Below are 18,179 nucleotides of genomic sequence, written 5' to 3' on the forward strand. Positions count from 1 at the left end.
GCCCGGGAGGGCCCGGCGCGGCGGCGGGACCGGAGCGGGGCTGCCGGGAGCACCAGGAGCCGCCGCCCGGCCCCGGCCCCTCCTCGGCTCCCGGGCCCGGCTCCCGGTCCCAGCTCCCGGCTCCCGGGCCCGGCTCCCGGCGGGGCGGAGCGGCGGGCGGGCAGGAGGGCCCCGCTGCCCGCACCCTGCCCGCTCCCTGCCCGCACCCTGCCCGCCCGCAGCCCCCGCCCCAAAGCGCGGAGAGCCCGGGGGCCCGGCCGGGAGCTGCGAGACTGGAGCACGGGGGAGACGGGGTACGGCCCCCGGTACCCCAAAAGAGATGGGCGATGCTGGAGGGGGATCTACAGCTCCAGGCACCCCAAAAGGGTGCTGGAGGGGGATCTACAGCTCCAGGCACCCCAAAAGGGTGCTGGATGGGGTGAGCACGGCTCCAGGCACCCCAAAAGGGTGCTGGAGGGGGATCTACAGCTCCAGGTACCCCAAGAGGGTGCTGGACGGAGTGAGGACGGCCCCAGGCACCCCAAAAAGGGATGGGTGGTTGCTGGAGGGGGATCTACAGCTCCAGGCACCCCAAAAGGGTGCTGGATGGGGTGAGGATGGCCCCAGGCACCCCAAAAGGGGTGGGCAGTGCTGGATGGGGACCCCAGAAAGAAAGAACAGTGCTGGAGCTGGGGGGCACAGCTCCAGGCACCCCAAAAGGGACACAGAGGCTGGAGGGGAACCTGTAGTCCCAGGCACCCCGTAAAGGGGTGCACAGTGCTGGGGGGGGGTATGTACAGCTCCAGGCACCCCATGAAGGATGTAGGGTGCTGGAGGGGGACCGATAGCCCCAGACACCCCACAAAGGGGTGCACAGCGCTGGAGGGGGGGGACCTACAGCTCCAGGAGCGGAAACGTGCAGCCCCCAGCACCCCAGGAAGGATGCTGGGTGCTGGGTGGGCTACGCACAGCCCCCGGCACCCCGACAGGGATGCTGGGTGCTGGGTGGGCTACGCACAGCCCCTGGCACCCCAGGAAGGATGCTCGGTGCTGGGTGGGCTACGCACAGCCCCCGGCACCCCGACAGGGATGGTCGGCACTGGGTGGGGTACGCACAGCCCCCCGCACCCCATCACGGACGCTTCGCCAGCCGAGGGCCGTGCAGCACCGGGGACAGCAGGGTTACCCCCAGACCCCCACCCCGTCGGGGTGCCCCCACCCCGTCCCCGCACCCTTCTGCCGGCTGACGCGGGGGCCCCCGCCGAGCCCCACGGCCTCTCCTCGGGACACGGCGCTGCCGGGGAGGAACGAGCCGCTCCGTGACTCATCGCCGAAGCACGGCCTCCTCCTCCCAGCCCCGGAAAACCCAACGCGCCGGCACCCCGCGCCAAGCCGGCCTGGCTCCCGCTGGCCCCAACCCCGCCGAGGCGGCCGAGGGCCCCGGGGCCCTGACCCCGCTCCCGGCAGCGGGTGCTCGGTGGCCCCGGGGCCAAGGTTTGCCACCCCCGACTGCCACGAAACCTCCGGGGACCCCGAAACCCAAACCCCGGGGCTCAGCTCCTCCTGCCGGGGCCAGGACCGCGGCGGCGGTGCTGACACCGGGCGGGATAAATCCTGGCACAAACCAGGTGCGCGGGAAGCCCAGCGCCGCTGGAGCACACGCTCCAGCTAAAAACCTTGATTTGAGGTGTATTTGCCCCCCCGGTTTTTGGGGCAGCCCCGGCTTTGGTGGCTGCAGCTTGTGCACCCCGACTTTCCTCCTGCAGCCAGCGGAGCATCCCGGCGGAGCCCGGTCGGGTCCTTGGCTCCAGCACCTGACGGAGAAGAGGAATTTCCTGCAGGGCTTCAACCCAGGGCTGCTCTGGAAGGCGAGGGCAGCGTCCGCGCCAGCTCGGGGTCAGCCCAGGCCGCAGCGAGAGCCGGAGGAAAACCGGCGCCGGGGCCGAGCCGGCAGCGACGTGGCACCGGGCAGCCGCCCGCCGACGCTGCGAGGAAGGAGAAACCCCGGGAGCTGGGACGGAAAATCCCAGCGCGAAGAAATCCCGTGGGAAACCGCCCCCAGCTCCCTCATCCCCAAAGGGAATCCCACCTCCCCGCGCCCCGGTTCCCAACCTGCCCCAAACCCCCCAAGGGCCGCGGCGTCGGGCGAGGACGCAGCGGCGTGGGGCGAAGACGCGGCCGCCCTGCCCTGCTTGGAGCCGGGGCTGGACCCACGGGGCTGGACCCACCCATGGACACCATCGCGGGGAATTTTGCCCTCTCCGAGCCCGTTCAAGCTGCAGCAGCCAACGCGCCTCGCGCCAGCACGCGGCCGGATTTTATCGCCACGCGGTGCCGAAGCCTTGCTCGGGCGTTCGGTCGCCGAAAGCACCTCCGGGTGCCGGCCTGCGGCTGGAGCTGGGGCGAAGGCTCTTCCCAACCCAGCGAGGACTGCCAAAAAGGGGGAGGGAGCGGTGGGCAGTTTCATTTTTCAAATAAAACCCTGAATTTGGTGCTTCGACAGCAGGGAATCGGCCCCGGTCCCCAGGGAAGCGGACGGAAAGGACGCAGCGGAGAAACACCCAGGAAAACCCCAAGCAGGCGCCGCGGGAGGGGGTGCAGGCGGGGGCTGGGGGCACGGGGGGCCGGGGCACCCGGAGCCCGCCGGGGCGAAGCGGAGGAAAGAGGCACGGCCGCCGCGCGGGGTGAGTTAGTCCAAGGTCGTTTATTGTCAGCGAATCGATGGTAGCGCAAACGCAGGGGGACGCGGCGTGCGGCCCGACGGCGGCGCGCCGTCCAGCGCCGGCTGCAGCGGTGCTCGCACGGAGGGGGAAAAAGCCAGCGCCAGCCTCATCTTTAATTTAAAAAAAAAAAATCAAGAAAAACAAATAAAGGTTTTTTGTGAATGGAGAATTGCGGAATTAATTCAGGTCACTTCTCGTCGGGTCAGGGGTAACCAACGCGTCCCACCAGCCGCCCGGTGCCGGGGCCGGGTAACGCCAGGGCCGGCAAACGCTCGCCCGACAAAACCAGCCGCTCGGTAACGGGTTTCACACCCCCCTAAAGAAAATCTGCGCTGCGTCCGGGGCCCGACGGCAGCAACGCTTCCTCCGCCACACCAGTAAGGGCACTTGTTAGAAGACCCCGGGACCAAGCCGTGGCCTCCCCAGCCCCGGCCGACGGGAGAAAAACCCTCCCGGGAGCAGGGCCGGTGCTTCTCCTCCACGAAAGGTGCTCGCTCCCCCCCCAGCCCTCCCCGCCGTAAAAAAACAGGGGCCAGAAAAATACCGAAAAATAGTGAGAACGCCGTGGGGGCAGCGGCTTCAGCGTGTTTCTGAACAGGACCCAGCGGGCGGCAGACGTCAGCTTGCAATAAATAGAAATTGTATTTAATAGTCCCTTAAAAAAGAAAATAAAACAAAGGATTGGTTTCACCATAAAGGAAACAAAACTGAGCTGCACAAACCCTCCGTGGCTCTGCCGAGGGCGGGGGGCTGGGTGCGACCCAGCGGAGGTCGGGGCGCAGCCCAAGCTCTCCCCTCGCCGCGAAACGCACAGCCAAGCTCCGGCGCCAGGGCCCGAAGCTCGGTCGCTCGCGGTTTTCTTTCCGTTTGGATTTTAAAAATCAGCCCCGAACTCGACCGACCGCCATGAAAACCGGCAGTGGCGGGCGCTGGAGACCCCGCCAGACCCCCCCGGCGCAGCCGCCCGGGCTCAGCCGGACCTCGGGGGGGACCAGGACCCCCACCCCCTGGTAACAGCAACACAGAGCACCCACCAAAACTCCCTTTTTCCCCCAAAAAAAACACCTCGGGAGGGGACAGCGTGCCAGCACCTCCGGCCGCACGGGACCTGAGACGACCCTCCTCCCGGAGGCCGCGCCGCCGGGGACCTGCCACCCGCGTGCCCCTTCCTCCCCCCTTCAGACACCGCGACCCGCAGCTCCGTCACCTCCCGAAGCTCCATGTAAAGCTCCCCCAAACCCCCCCGGGTTTAACCACTGCGCTCCAGGCAGGAGCCCCCCACATCGAGTGGCTCCGAAAACCGGCGCCAGGAGCTCCCCACCACGCCGCGACCCCAGCCCCCTCCAGCTGGGCACAGTGACAGGATCGGGTCCCCCAAAACGGGGAGAACCCCCCCACCCCAAACACCAGGAAGGGCGGGGGAAGCATCGCCTCCTGCCCTCCCCCCGCCTGGGGTCTGCGCAGAGCATCCCCACTCCCACCGCCCGCGCCCCAAACCGAAATTGGGGACAGAAACCACGTGACCACCCCCCCCAGCCAGGTTTTTGTTCATTTTCTAAACGTTTCAGCTTCATTTTTGGGGGGGGGCCCAGAGGCTGCGGCAGCGTAAGCCGCACACCCGGGTTAAAGCCCGGAGGAATCGCTGCTGGCGGGTGGACGGGCACGGGAGTCCCCGACGGGACCCCCACCCACATCGCAGCCCCTGCGCGGGGCTCGTCTGCGCCCGGCGAGCCAACAAAACCGAGGAGAAGCAGCAAGCCCAGCACCGAACCAGCACCGGGGGGTTCAGCACCCACGGGCAGGCAGCTCCAGCGGCTCGACCCACGCCGTTGGGACGCGCGTGACGCCGCCGCGCGGCCGCCGCCTCAGAAAAGGCCCCGGTTCGGGGGGTTTTACAGACGGTAAAAGGCGTAGGTGGGAGCCAAGCCTTGGGGCAGCGGGGGGAGTAAGGCTTCGGGTGAGTCCCCAGGGTTAAGTACACTTCCACCTCCTCTGCCCGGGGCTCTCGTCCCTTCCCGGGAAGGGCAGCGGGCAGGATCCGCACGGGAAGGGATTGCATAGTTTGATGCCTTTTGAAAAAAAAAAAAAAAACAAGAAAAATTTAAAAAATTAAAAAAAAAAAAAAAGAGGGAATGGTGTAAAGCTTTGAATTATCGGTATAATTCACGTTTTATTTCCAGGTGGTAAAACGCCGAATCTCGCTCTGCGCAGGATGGAGTCCGGCTGGGGAGCTGGAGTTAGAAAAAGAAAAAAAAAAGATCTGTGCAAACATTGCAGTGCCAAAGCCACCCCCCCGGGGCCGGGCCGGGAGCGCTCGGCGCAGCGGCGGGGACGCCGTGGACCACGCCGAGGGCGGACGTTCGTTACGGGTTGGTTTCCTCCGAATGCTTGGCTCCTTGGCCCTGTTATCAAAAATATCTGGGAGCGTCCCTCAGCCCAGGGTGGGTTACGTGGCTCAGCGAAACGGAGCCGAGTTAGTTCGCTTCGGCGGAACAGAGGTAGTACGGAAGTAGCTCGCTCAAGTAGCAGGAGTCATGGCGGGGCTGCGAGCGCCCGGGCACCCGTCGCCCTCCCGGCCTCCCCGCGCCGGTGGTCATGGCGGAGGCGCCGGCCTCGCTTCTCGCCTCCCTTCGGACGCGGCCGCACCGCCTGCAGAACGGTTTTTGCGCGGTGCTTCTGCGGGGGGGGAAGCTCCAAACCACTCCAGCACGGCGATCGCCCCCCCCCCCCCCGCTGCCCTCCCGCCCCGAGGAAGAGTTTAAAAAGAACATTTTAAAAACAGAGCTGAGCCCGGCAGGAGGGCAGAGCCCCCAGCGCGCTGCCGAGGTGCTCGGAGACGTCCGAAGGGGCCGGGCTCCGATGGGTTCAACTGAAGAAAAACCCCACAAACGTCCAATTCCAATTAAATTTCGCTCAGTACCAGCACAAACAAATATAAAATAAAAACAGTGTTTAAAAAAAAAACCAAAAAACCCCTCTCAATTCAACGGTCTGTAAGGTTCAAACTGAAGTTGCCGGGGCGTCTCCGCTCCGCTCGGAGCCCAGCTGGAGGGACCCCGCGGGGCGCTGCCCCCCGCTCCCCTTCGCCGGGAGCTTTGGGCTGGTTTCTCGAATCGCATCGCCGAACCCCCCCTTCCACCCTCCGCTCGCCCCGCGGCGCGAAGAAGCCTCTCGAGGAGCCCCCTCCTCCCTCCGGCGCGGTCGCCGGGAGCGGGGGCTGCTTCTTCTCGCCCCCCGCATCGCCTCCATCCCACCGGCCAAACCCCGCTCCTCAGCCCGGCCAAGCGAACACCCGCTCCCTCCTGCCAGACAGGGAGAGGAGCGCCGAGGAGGGGGGTTAAAAAACAACATCATCTCTACGTGTATTATTGCATTCCCCATCTCGCATGGGTCCCGAGATCAGCGCCGGGGCAGAGCGCTCAGAACCTGTGCACCAGAGCCTCCCGCTCCCTGCGCTTCATCTCCTCTCTGTAACAGCAGGAGCAGAAATTCCCCGTTTCGGGATGTCCGTAAAAACCGCAGTTGGGCTGCTTGCATTTGGTCTGCTGCACCGCGCCGTAGGGCACGCGGCTCCTGCTCCTGTCCGCCGGCGCTCCCTTCTGCGCGCCGTCCGGCTCGAGGTGTTCCCTGTAGCCGTTGCTGTGCGGGGGGAGGCAGGCCGAGCCGTCGCACTCCGCCGCGTAGCCGGGCTGGACGTCCGTGTCCGTGGGGGAGAACCTCCCCGGGTGGGAAGGGCTGGGCTGGCGGGGGCTCGGCCGCACCTGGGCGCAGTGGCGGGGCAGGGTGGCGTAGGGGGGGAGGGGGAGGCTGCTGCAGGAGCCCCCCGCTACCTGCCGCCTGCTCTCTTGGTAGCTGGGGGGATGCGACCCTTCCACGCTGTTGACCATGGAGGGTCTGGGAAAGGTGAAGACGCCCGAATAGCCGGAGGGGAACGCTGCTATTTTCGTGCCTACGGCCAGATCCGGGGTCTGGATGGCGTAGGCAGGGGGAGGCGGGGGGTACGCGGGGCTGAGCATCGCCTCCTCGCCCTTGTGGGTGTTCGCCTCCAGCTCCGGCTTCTTGGCCGGGGCGGCGCTGCCCAGCGCCTTCTTCTCCGCCTCCTTTTGCTTCTGCTCAGCCAGGAAGCGTTCCTCGGCATCCAGAAGGTACCGCTGGATCATCTCCTCCTGGTACTGGTGCCGGTTGCTGGTCTTGAGGTGGCCGGCGAAGATGAACTTGCGCTCTCCCTGCATGGCGGCCCGGAGGATGCTCAGGCTCAGCCTGACGTCGTTGCTGTATTTGTAGGGGTCCGACGGCTTCTCAGGGGCTGCTTTACCTGGGCAGGGCTTCTCCCCAGGAGCTGACAAGTCTCCTTGGGAAGACTCCTCTTTGCTGCCTTTCCTTGACTTCAGGGACCCCTTCTTCTTCTTCTCCAGGGTATCCCCCTGCCCGTTGCTCACCCCTCCCTTGGTAGCTTTGCTGTGCATCAAGCCGCCCATGTTCTTTTTCAGCTTACTTCCCAGCGTCTTGCCGAAGCTGCCCAGCTTGTTGGCAACCGAGTCTGCCCGTTTCTTATCTTTTTCCTTATCCTTTTCCCGGTCTTTCTTTGGTTTCTCTTTGTCCTTGCAACCCCTGCTGCCGCCGTTGCTTGCTGAACTGCTGCAGACCGACTCCTTGTCCGACTCCCCCGACTCCGCAGCTGAACGAGCGTCGTCGCCCGCGGAGGCCGTGGGAGATTCCGGCTGGGCCAAAGGCGCCTAGGGAGAAAGACAACACAAACCCATCACGCCCAGCACGCGCCTCAGGTAAGAGCTTTCAGGCTGAAGGTGAAACGGAGCAGGTGCTTGCGCGGAGAGCGGAGGGGACAATGTTCAAACGCGCTCCGCGTGACACGTCCCCAGCCGCCGTCCTGCGCATCCGCACGCGTCTGAACTTGCTGGAGGTTTCAGGAGAAAACCTGGAGAAGAAGAAGGGGTGCGACTGGTGCGGAGGGGGCACACAAACTCCCACTCTGGTCACCCACAGGCGCGGTGGGCACAGCTGGCACCCGTTTCCCCGGGCTGCGGCATCCTCCGTCCCTCTGCGCCAACGGCTCGCACGTCGGCGAGGCTGCGGCGGGGACGGGTTAGGACATTTCTCAGCCGAGCACCTGGGAGCAGGTGGCCAGCTGAGGGGGTCACAGCCAAAACGTCACCCCTCGAGCTCCGCTACAGAGATGACGCCTCGACGGTTTCAAATGATGAGCTGTTTTGGTCTAAGTTTGGGGAGTTTTCTCCTTAAAAGGGGAGGGTGGAAAAAAAAACCCCTCCACGCCGCCAAGGCAGCCACCACCGCCTGCCAACGCACCGCCACGGACATCTGCGAAGCGGCCGGGAGCTTTCCTGCCAAGGAAAGGTCCCAGGAAAGCCACGGTCGAACCGCGGCCGCGAGCCACCGGCTCCTGTCTGCCTCGGAGCACGCAGCGTCGGCCTCGCTGCCAGCCACCTACGCCGGAGGCTGCGCCGCGGACGCACGCGGGCCGCGCTTCGGCTCTGCGGGGAGAGGAAAAGCAGGCGCGAGAAGCTCGAGGAAAAAGGCGCAGGCGCAAACCCCGAGTCCTTCACCTGCTGGGAGCATCGGCCGCGCTTTCTGCGGGAGCAGCGTGAGGGAGAGCAAGCCCGAGGACGCCCTCGCGTCCGCCGCCCCGCAGAAAGGGGGGGGTAAATAATTCAAGAGGAAAGAAAACCCTCCCGGGCGCTCTACCTGCGTGTCGCAAGGCAAGGTGATCCACTTGACATTCATGTAGCTGTGCAGCAAGTGCAGCTTGGCTTCCAGCGACAGCGTCACGCTACGATTTCAAACAAGGGTTGAAAAAAACAGAGTTAGAGTCAAGTTTCACATTAATAACTGACTTCTCCGTATTTACAGTTTTTCACCTGCTGTCTTTATATTAAAATGTATAACACAACAGGTAAAACTGCCTCGAGACAGCAGTGACACACAAGATAACATTTCCGTAGCCTTCCAAACCCTTCAATTAAAACCCAAACAAATAAAGATGTCGACACCTGAATTCAAACACCAAGCTTGCTACGAATTACGATGAACTTGACCAATAACCTTACTTGAGCGGGAGACAAATAAAAAAGCAGCTGTCGCAGAGCTAAATCGAGCTAGTTTCAAACTGATTCTGCTTTCCACAAAAACAACCTCAACTCAAGATGTTTTCTCAAAAATTTCCACTTGTAGAAAAGAAAAAAAAAAAATCCTTTCCGCTAAGAACACAGGGACAGAGTCTTCGCTGCTGGCTCCAAGCTCCTCAAAATGAGACACCGCAGCGGTAAAACCCGCCCTGATCTTCACTGCTTCCACCTCGGAGGTTTCGAGGTTTCCGAACCCGAAGTCACGCTTCCAGCTCTCACCACACCCACCAGTGCCGACGTCGGGCTCGGTAACTGGAAGCTCGCGACTACCAAAGCACGGTGCGAGGCAAAACCAGGCAGGGTGCTTGCCAGGGAGCCGCCCTCCCAGCCCAGGGCCCACGCTCAGACGGGTTGGTGACCTTCGAGTGGGACAGAGGAGTGGAAAAACCCCCTCTTTCTGTGCGAACACGACGGCTCGCGCTCTGCTGCTCCTCGTCTCCGAGCTCTGCCTGGCCTGGAGCTCCAGCATTGGGAGCAATCGTCTCTTCCCCTCGAGGGAAGGAAGCTCCCGAGACGTCGCAGCCCTACCCAAACCGTACCGAACTCAGGGCATCATAAGAGAAGGAAGTAAGAGGAAAAGCCGTTCCGCCTGCTCCGCACAGGCTCACGCCCCGAGCCCAGCTTTCACCCAGACAAGGAATCCCCAGCTGGGGACAGAGCAGCGAACCCTCCCGCTGCGCCCGCTCCGCTCCGCCGCCAACCGACCTGGCCAGCTTGACGTTGTCGCTGTCGTCCTTTCCCCACTGCCACTCCTTCCCGGGATCCACGGCAAAGTGCACGGGGAGCAGCTTGTGCTCCGAGTCTGTCAGGGGGATCACGGCTGCACAAGGGAGAGAGACCCCAATTCTGCTGCCCGCCGGGACCAAATCTGGCGCCTTGGCAGCAGCGGCAGCCGTGTTCTGAGCGTCCGCCAAGAACAACATCAGCTCTGAAGGCAACTGGTTACCCCACCAACCCACACAGTGACAGCCAGCGCTTGGGATCACAGAATCATCTCAGAGGGGTTTGGGTGGGGAGGGCCCTTCCGAGCTCACCCAGCCGCGGGCAGGGCCGTCTCCCACCGGCTCGGGCTGCGCAGAGCCCCGGCCAGCCCGGCCTCGCGTGTCTCCGGGGATGGGGCATCTCCCACCTCTCCGAGCAACCCCTGCCAGCGTCCCCCCACCCTCAGCACAACCAGTTTCTCCCGTATTTCCAGTCGGAATCTCCCCTCTTCCAGCTTAAAACCATCGCCCCTCGTCCTGTCGCTGCAGGCCCTGCTGAAGAGCCCGGCCCCGTCTTTCTCCTGAGCACTGGAGGCTGCCGCGAGGTCTCCCCGCAGCCGTCTCCTCCCGCAGCCCCAGCCCTCCCAGCAGAGGGGTTCCAGCCCGTGGATCACTGCTGGGGCCTCCTCCGGCCCCGCTCCCGCAGCCCCAGCTCTGCCCTGTGCTGGGGGCTCCAGAGCTGGACGCAGGGCTCCCGGGGGGTCTCAGAATCCCCCCCCTCGCCCCGTGCCCACGCTGCCGGGGATGCAGCCCAGGGTGCGGTCGGCTTCTGGGCTGCCAGAGCACAGTGCCGGGTCATGGCCAGCTTTGCCCCCACCCCCAGCACCCCCAACCTCCCCTCGGCAGGGCTGCTCTCAGTGATATATTGATATAACTCTATCACCTACCTTGATCTTTTGTGGGTTCCTTCTGCTCCATGGATACCAGGGCAGAAAAATGGGCTTGGTCGTAAGCCAGTACCAAGGGGGAACGATGGCATTTGTTGGCTGGGACTTCCAGGGGAAGATAGATCCCTCCAAAGGGAATGGGGGCAAAGGCTGGAGAGAAAGCAGGGCGGTTAGTCCTCACAACAGGTTAAAGAGTTCCCAGTTGTTTACACTGAGACTGCTCCAGAACAAGCTGTTTGCTTCACCCCAGGTTTCACCTGCAATTATCCCTCAGCTCAAGGGACACTAAAAAAAGCCACAACCCAAACCAGACATCTACTTCACATCGGGAGGAATGCAGCTGCAAAATGAACTCGTACTTTCTATAAAAAGCCCCCTCTTTGCTCCTCCACAAAGACAACTCCAGATTTGCACGCAGGATGACGGTAATTGATTCATCTTTGCTGACAGGAAACCAAGTCTGCGAGTGGAAAACCCGACACGTAGGGAAGGGAATTTCCCACCTCTACACACACGTGTCGGGGCAAAAGAAGCCGAAAGCAACCCATCGCGCGGACGCTCTCCGGAAAGGCAGCAGATCGGACCGCGACGCCGAGCTGTGCCTCGCACCCTCCGTGGGAATCACCCCCAACACCCCACGCGCTGCTCCCCGATCCCAGATCCGAGCAAAAAGACCCCACGAAAACACCCAGCAGGGAGGAAACGCGCGGTCTGCGCACGCACGATTCACGAAGGCTCCGGAAGCACGGCGCAGCTCTCACCTTCCCCTCCCGAGTCCCGCAGCATCGTGTCTGCCACCACCACGATGGGTCTCTTCAGCACGTGGGCGAGGACGAAAACGTGGAACTCCTCCAGGCTCTCGTACACCGGCTCTTCAGAGCTCTCCACACTTCGGGAAACGAGAAAGAAATTCATTCTCAGCCCTTGCGTATTTAATCATCGCTTTTAAAAATAGGAAGAGGTTTCTATGGGCAGCCACGTAGAAGTGGATCATATTAAAAGCTTTCAGCCTGATGGCAGCTCTAATTTATTAGAGATTTTGTATGTAGATTCCCCCAAAACGGGCTATTCCCAGACAAGGGCTGTAGCCAGGGAATGCCACGGCGCCGCTGGGCGCTTCTGCGAGCCTCTTAGGTCAAGAGCCTCACAAGTGGTGCTTGGTTGGGACAGCAACCCAGAGCGAGCACTGCAGAAACCCTCAACCTGTGCTTATTACCCTCATTTCAGAGCCGTCAAGGTGAAAAGGCGTCGGGCAGCACTGAGGTTGTTTCCGGTGACGCTTATGGACCTCTCGTTGCTCCTCGTGATCCTTCACCCTTCCCCTTCAAACCCCACGAGCCCGACCAAAGCAGCAAGCCCCAGCCTTGTTCCTTGACCTGCCCTCGAGCCTCACCCCGCGCCGCACGCTGAAGGAAGAGATTCGCTGTGTTTCACCTCGAAACCTAAGATTTTTCGATATTTACCCTCCGCAGCCGGGCCCGTTGGTGCCGTAGTGCACTCGAGGCTCGCTGGACGCCAGCTTGATCAGCTCGTCCCACTCCCTCTGCCACTCCTCTTCGGTGTAAACCAGCCCAGACTGCAAAATGGCAAACAAAGCCCAGATCTGCACAGTGAGTGTTTCCCAGTCTCCGCAGCGCAGTTTCACACACACAGCCCCAACTTTTCACTACGGATTTACGCAAAAATAGTCAACAAACGATGCAAAAAAGCGGGCATTTCCAAAACTGTGCTCTCATGCCAGCGGGGGCGGATAATCTGCCCGAAAGAGAAGTTTGCCTTTTTGCAGGGTGGAAGTCAACATTTCCACCCACAGAACGAGAGGAACCCTTCGCTCTCACACCAAATCTTTCAGGAGTAAAGATGACACAACCCATCGACGAGAGACAGCCGGACTAGCTAACGGAGAGAACTTCTTTCCCTTCAGAAAACAGAATCACAGAATGGTTGGGGTTGGAAGGGACCTCTGTGGGTCACCCAGCCCAACCCCCTGCCCAAGCAGGGTCACCTACAGCAGGCTGCACAGGACCTTGTCCAGGCGGGGCTGGAATATCTCCAGAGAAGGAGACTCCACAGCCTCCCTGGGCAGCCTGTTCCAGGGCTCCGTCACCCTCAGAGGGAAGAAGTTCTTCCTCGGGTTCAGCTGGAACTTCCCAGGCTTCAGTTTGTGCCCGTTGCCCCTTGTCCTGTCGCTGGGCACCACTGGAAAGAGTCTGGCCCCATCCTCCTGACCCCCCCCCTGCAGATATTTGTAGGCATTTCTAAGGTCCCCTCTCAGCCTTCTCTTCTCCAGGCTGAACAAGCCCAGCTCCCTCAGCCTCTCCTCGTAGGAGAGATGCTCCAGTCCCCTCCTCATCCTTGATGATGAAAGGCACCGCAGCATCCATAAATATTCGATCCAGGGGTGGCTTTGCTATTTCAAACCACGGCAAACCCACGCTGCGCTCGCTTTTCCTGACATCGTGATTGCACCTGGCGACGTGGCGGTCCGAGACGGCGCCGCACCCAGCGGGCTCCGCGGGGGGAACCCCCGCAGGGCTCGGCCCGCTCCTCGGCCCGCTCCTCGGCCCGCTCGACGCTCAGCAGCCAGCCGCCGTCCCGCAGCTTTCTGCCTGCGGAATACGCTGCCTTCGGTACCCTGCTTTGTAACGCCTGCATCGAGGGTCAGACTGAGGAATTGCATCTTTTCTCCGGAACGCAGAAGCTTTTCAAGCAGCTTCCAACACAGCCCCAGAGCTGGAGGCATCGGCAGCCACATTCTTCCCAAGAAAGAGGAGAAATACCTTAAAACCAGAGGATCTGCAAAAAGCTAAGCTCCAGCCTGCTGTATTTCAGGCCATCAGTTGAGAAACACATCGGGCAGGGCAGCGGCCTTACCCTCCTCCTCCTCCTTTCCCCGGCTCCGCACCCAGAGCTCCAGCATCCAAACACAACGTGCTCAGTCCTCAAAGCTGCCAAGAAAACCTCCGAGCCGTGCCCCAGAAGCAACCGACGGCACGTTCGGCTCAGCGAGGCCTTAATTAAGGTTCTGCGCTCCCGGTCACGTCGTCAAGACGCGCTCTTTCATCGCGGAGCTAAAGCTTGGGAAGCAAAGCACGGGAGGAGAACATTGCACCCGGAGCAGGTTGGGAAATTCAGAGCACCATCCATCACCCTGGGCTGCTTCTTTCGGAGCTTCCTCGGAAAGGAGCAGCTCCTCATCCTCGACTGCCAGCCACCCGCTTCAGCGGCGCCTGCGCTTCCTGGCCCGCTGCAGCACCGACACCCCGCAGCCAGGACCCTTCGCCTCGTGCCCCCGCACCTACACCCTGAGGATCTGCAGGTCCTTCCGAGGTCTGCAAGCCACTGCACTTTGCTGATGGCTGACTCGGGAGCACGCGGTTTGAGGAGCTGTGGAAAAGCATGCCTGCAGTAGCAGCAAAGCCTCTGATTAGTTGTTCACCCTCTGCTTCAAACAGGGAAATACATATTTTTTTTTCCAAACTCTCAAGATACAAATCTTTGTGCCCTTCCAAAAATAAAAAGGAAGCTGGAGAGTAACCAACGCCCTTCCGCGTCAGGCGGAAGCACCAGCTCACCCCGCTGACAACAGCACCTCGAGGCGGAGGGGCCGTCTCTCGCCGCGCGAGGACGGCTGCGAAGTTTCCACCCCGACAAAGCCGTCACCCTGCTTTTGGGGAGCCCCCGCGCCGCAGCTCCGAGCAGCCTTTAACGTGGCAAGTTCATGAATTTGCTTTTTTGGCGGAGGAGTTTGCTCCACGCTCCGACCCGAGGCGCATCTCGCTGACCTCCATCGCTGGAGCAACCTACGGGCACAGCGCTGCTTTTCCCCTGAAAGCCCAGCGTGGCCATCAGGTCCTGCTGGGGACCTCCGCTTTCCATCACTACTGGGCATCACGCAGCTCCAAAAGAATTTTCCTACCTCGAAATACAGAGAATTTTGAGTGGCTCAGACTGCAGGACACGTCTCCCCGCGGCACAGCCAAGCGCCACAAGCCAGGGAGCTGCCCAGAATTCCGGACTGGCTTTACCGCGACAGGCAGCACCTCCCAGACCCACGGGACGTTCTACCCGGGCTCTCCCCCCCGCGAAGAGGACCGCGTTCCGCCCGGTTCCTACCTCCTTGTTCTGCTGCGTTTGCTGCCACCGCCAGCGCCGCTTCAGGGCTTCCCTCTCCACGCCTTTCTCCATCAAGGTGTAGAGGGATTTGCGCAGCATCAGGTCTCTGTCGTGGAAACCCCACATGCCTGCACGGGGGAGAAAGGAACAGCAGCGGAGGATCAGCAGCCGCCGGCAGCGCTCCGCCGAGGTCCCACCGCCCGCCAGGAACCAGGGCAAGAGGGGAAATCGGGAAACGGAGGCGGAGAAATGCGAGTTGCTCAAACTAAACAACAAAAACTCCTGGTTCAAAGCCCGCGTTTTCCACCCGCAGCGAGTTTTCACGCAGCTAAATGGAGACGCTGCCACCTCCGCTTCCAGCTCCGCGGCATCTCACGGATGCAGCAAAATATTTGCTCCCAAAACCCCACGCTCCTTTGCATCCCCATCGGATGGGAAGACGAGACCGGGTTAAGGGAGACCACGGTTTCGCTGTGTCTGAAATACAGACACGAAGGGAATGCACAGCCCCGCTGATTTAAAAATCTGGAAACCTCGGAAGATTTACTACGGTCATGCTCGACGGGACAAAATCACATCTGGGCTCTCGAAACTCCAACGTGCGAGAGGAGGGAAGGGGCAGCTCCGTTCTTTCACGCTTCCTTCAGAAACAGAGGGAAGCTCGCCGCAGGGAAGGGGAGGGTATTTCAGCAGTACACGAGCTTGGCAGGCTGCTTCCTCCAGCCCACCCCTCTCCCGCAGAGCCCGAGCGCCGCGACCGCTCGCCCACCCACTGCCATGGTGGCCGGGAGGAGCGGCAGCATCCCGGTTTTCCCGATGGGAAACGCTCGGTCCTGCTCCCAGCAGCTGGTCCTGGGCTCCCCTCCCAGCGCAGCCCCTTCCCCGCCCCGAGCCAGGCGAGGGAGGTGGCACGGGCCCGTCGCCGGCTTGGCAGCGCGGCAGTTGGCTGTCCTGGCAGCCGCCAGCCGAGCCCAGCTCTTACCCAGGGAGGCGGCGTGGAGCAGGCAGTTCCCATCGCCGGTGGTGGCCAGGGGCAGCAGCCTTTGGCAGCTGGGATCCACGGTCGCCCACCAGTTCAGACGACCTGCGAGAACATCGGAGAGTGTGAAAACGGGGCCCGTTACCCAACACGGGACCGGTGCGCTCGTCCCCTCCACGAACGCCGACGAGGGTGGAAACCTGCTCGATCTGCAGGGAAACACCCCAAGAGATGAGCGGTTACGGACCCGGCCCGTGGCTGGAGGAAGGAAGGCGTCAAGACAGGAATAAAGCAACAAAAAGGGGAGAGCGGAGCTGCAAAGCTTCACAGGGATGCAGGGAAACGGCCAGGCTGAACTCACGGTCACACAACCCAGAGTTAAAGCTGGAAGCAGCAGCCAGCCCAGCCAGGCCTTTAACGCAGCCCGGCGCTCTCCCCCCACCCACTTCTCCCCCCACCCTGGTTACCCCAGGCTGGAAACACCTCCCGAAGCGCCCGTCGCAAACGGTGCCCAGCAGCTTTTCCAGTTCATAACTGCTCCTCGTTTCCTCCCGTAACCGACTCCCTCCTATCTAAACCACCTCGCGGCCGCCGGTTTTTCCCTGCTCGCTGGTTTAGGTACAACGCTCAGCAACGTTTGCTGATCCCAGCAGCTTCACCGACGAAAACGCAGCCGGACGGGGCTTTACGCCCTTTAAAAATAGCAGCTTTTTGGTAACAGAAGGCACTCGTAGTATTTCAAGTCAAGAGCATCTAAAAATAGAAGCTAGGAAAAAACGAACACGCCCGCCGCAGTCGAGCACAGCGCGGCTGGAGGTTAAACATTTACCAAGGCGCCGAAGCGGGGCTGAACGCGGACTCTGAACTCCCAGCCCAGCCTGCGTCCGCCCCGCTGGGCCCTTGAACCGGGCGCTGCGACTCCGTCCGGCGGCCGCTCCGCAGCGGACCCCGCGCCACGGGCAGCTCCTTGCCCGGGGGATGCTGCTCGGGCTGCCGACGGGCTGCGCTCGCATCGCTCCTGCGGAAAACCAGTCCCCTCCCGGCATCCCCAACGCAGCTCTCCCCGCTCCGAGCGCAGGCCCCGCCAGCGACCCCCGCTCCCGAACACCGCATTCGTGGCAATTCTTTGCGCAGCCCCAGCAGCAGCGGCTGGAGCAGAGCTAAACACGGAAAACTTGGTTCTAAACCCTGATAAAGAGAGGAAAACACAAAAACGTGGCGCGAGCCGCAGCGCCGGGCGGGGTCATCGCTTTTCTCGGCACGGGGACAGGAACCGGAGTTGGAAAGCGTTGAGTGCGCAGCCTGGGGACAACGGCTTCGCGCGGAAAAGCCGGCTCCTTTGCCTCAGCGCACGGGGCCAGCGGAGCGACGCGAGCAGCAGGACGGCGTCTCGCGACAGCCACCCAAAACGGGACGCTGCCGTAGGCAGCGCCGAGCGGCTTTTATTTCCCCACTTCACGTCGCTCCTGGAGAACCTGCTGCTCTTCTGGACAGCCGGCGGGGGGTCGGGGGGGTTCGCCTCTCCGTCGGAGCTCTGCAGGTTGCGCGGCCTCTCGCCGAGCCGGGTCGATTCGGAGGGGACACACCTCGCGGAGGCATCTCTGCTGCGTGCGGTCGCGCCGCGCACCAAGCCGGCGAGGCAGGCCGAGCAATTTGTACAGATTTCCAGTTACGCAAGAGAAGTCATCTCGAAGGGAACTGCATTCCCCAAAGCCTTCCCCCAACTTTTCGCTCCTATCAAGGCAGTGGAAAGGCCGAGAGGGCCCCTAGAAGTATTTACGACATATTTCTCCGCGCGTGGTTCTTGGGAGCAAGCCCTGAAAGCTCTACGAGAAAGATGACTGGAATGCAGAGCACGAGGGATCTCCCCGCAAGCACGGCTCGAGCGGCGAGGTCGGCGGCAGCTCTTCCGCACGTCTGCAGCCCACCAGCATCAGGAAGCTCCGTCCGCAGCCGCCGCCACGGCTCCCACCGCGTCCAGTTTTGCCACAGAACATCTCCTGGTCGCGGCAGAGATCAGGAACCGGCGCGCAGAGGCGTGGGTTTGGCCAAATCCCGTAGCTTCTTCTAACAGGAACCATCTAAATAGGTCACGGCCGTAGGAAGGAACACAGACGGCGCTCGCTCCTCCCCGCCCGAGCCGAGGCCTGACTCACCGAGAAGCCAAATGGCTTCCCTAAGGCTACCGGGAATCCAGCGCCGTCGCCTCCGCGTGACCAAGGCAGCGTCCCCGGGTGACTCGGCCTCGCGCTCCTCGGGCTGACGTGACGGATCCAACACGGATCTGGGGCTCTGTCCCCGCTGCCGAAGCGCCGGTGACGGAGCAGGATCACCACCCAGAAGTGGGCTAAGAAAGAGGCTGAAAAAGGTGGCGTCTGCGCTGAAGCAAGCCCACTTCACCTGCCTCAAGCGAGACAAGTCACCCGCAGCCTCCTTCTCTAATCCAGCGCCCATCTCCGAGGAGAACAATTCCTGCAGAAACCATTTCTGTTTCGGGATCTGGCAGCGACCAGAGCTCGTTCAAGTGCGTTTACACCTCGGCAGCGACCTTCTCCCACGCGGTGGGATGATGG

The 18,179-nt window shown here is 62.2% G+C and overlaps 1 protein-coding gene across 4 annotated transcripts in view; it reads right to left on the bottom strand.

The window, feature by feature from the left end:
- Nucleotides 1-5,593: 5,593 nt before the first annotated feature.
- OTUD7B (OTU deubiquitinase 7B) overlaps nucleotides 5,594-18,179 on the bottom strand; it is a 34,254-nt gene continuing 21,668 nt past the window's right edge. For all 4 annotated transcript variants that reach the window (XM_075445306.1, XM_075445309.1, XM_075445307.1 and 1 more), the window contains 8 exons: nucleotides 15,610-15,711; nucleotides 14,628-14,755; nucleotides 11,975-12,087; nucleotides 11,273-11,400; nucleotides 10,512-10,661; nucleotides 9,569-9,683; nucleotides 8,424-8,508; nucleotides 5,594-7,438 (listed from right to left, as the gene is read on the bottom strand). In XM_075445306.1, coding sequence (XP_075301421.1) covers nucleotides 6,122-7,438; nucleotides 8,424-8,508; nucleotides 9,569-9,683; nucleotides 10,512-10,661; nucleotides 11,273-11,400; nucleotides 11,975-12,087; nucleotides 14,628-14,755; nucleotides 15,610-15,711 — 2,138 coding nt within the window. In that variant the 3' untranslated portion in view covers nucleotides 5,594-6,121. The remainder of the gene's footprint in view (nucleotides 7,439-8,423; nucleotides 8,509-9,568; nucleotides 9,684-10,511; nucleotides 10,662-11,272; nucleotides 11,401-11,974; nucleotides 12,088-14,627; nucleotides 14,756-15,609; nucleotides 15,712-18,179) is intronic.

The sequence above is a fragment of the Opisthocomus hoazin genome, chromosome 30, assembly GCF_030867145.1.
Source record: "Opisthocomus hoazin isolate bOpiHoa1 chromosome 30, bOpiHoa1.hap1, whole genome shotgun sequence".
NCBI classification, from domain to species: Eukaryota; Metazoa; Chordata; class Aves; order Opisthocomiformes; family Opisthocomidae; genus Opisthocomus; species Opisthocomus hoazin.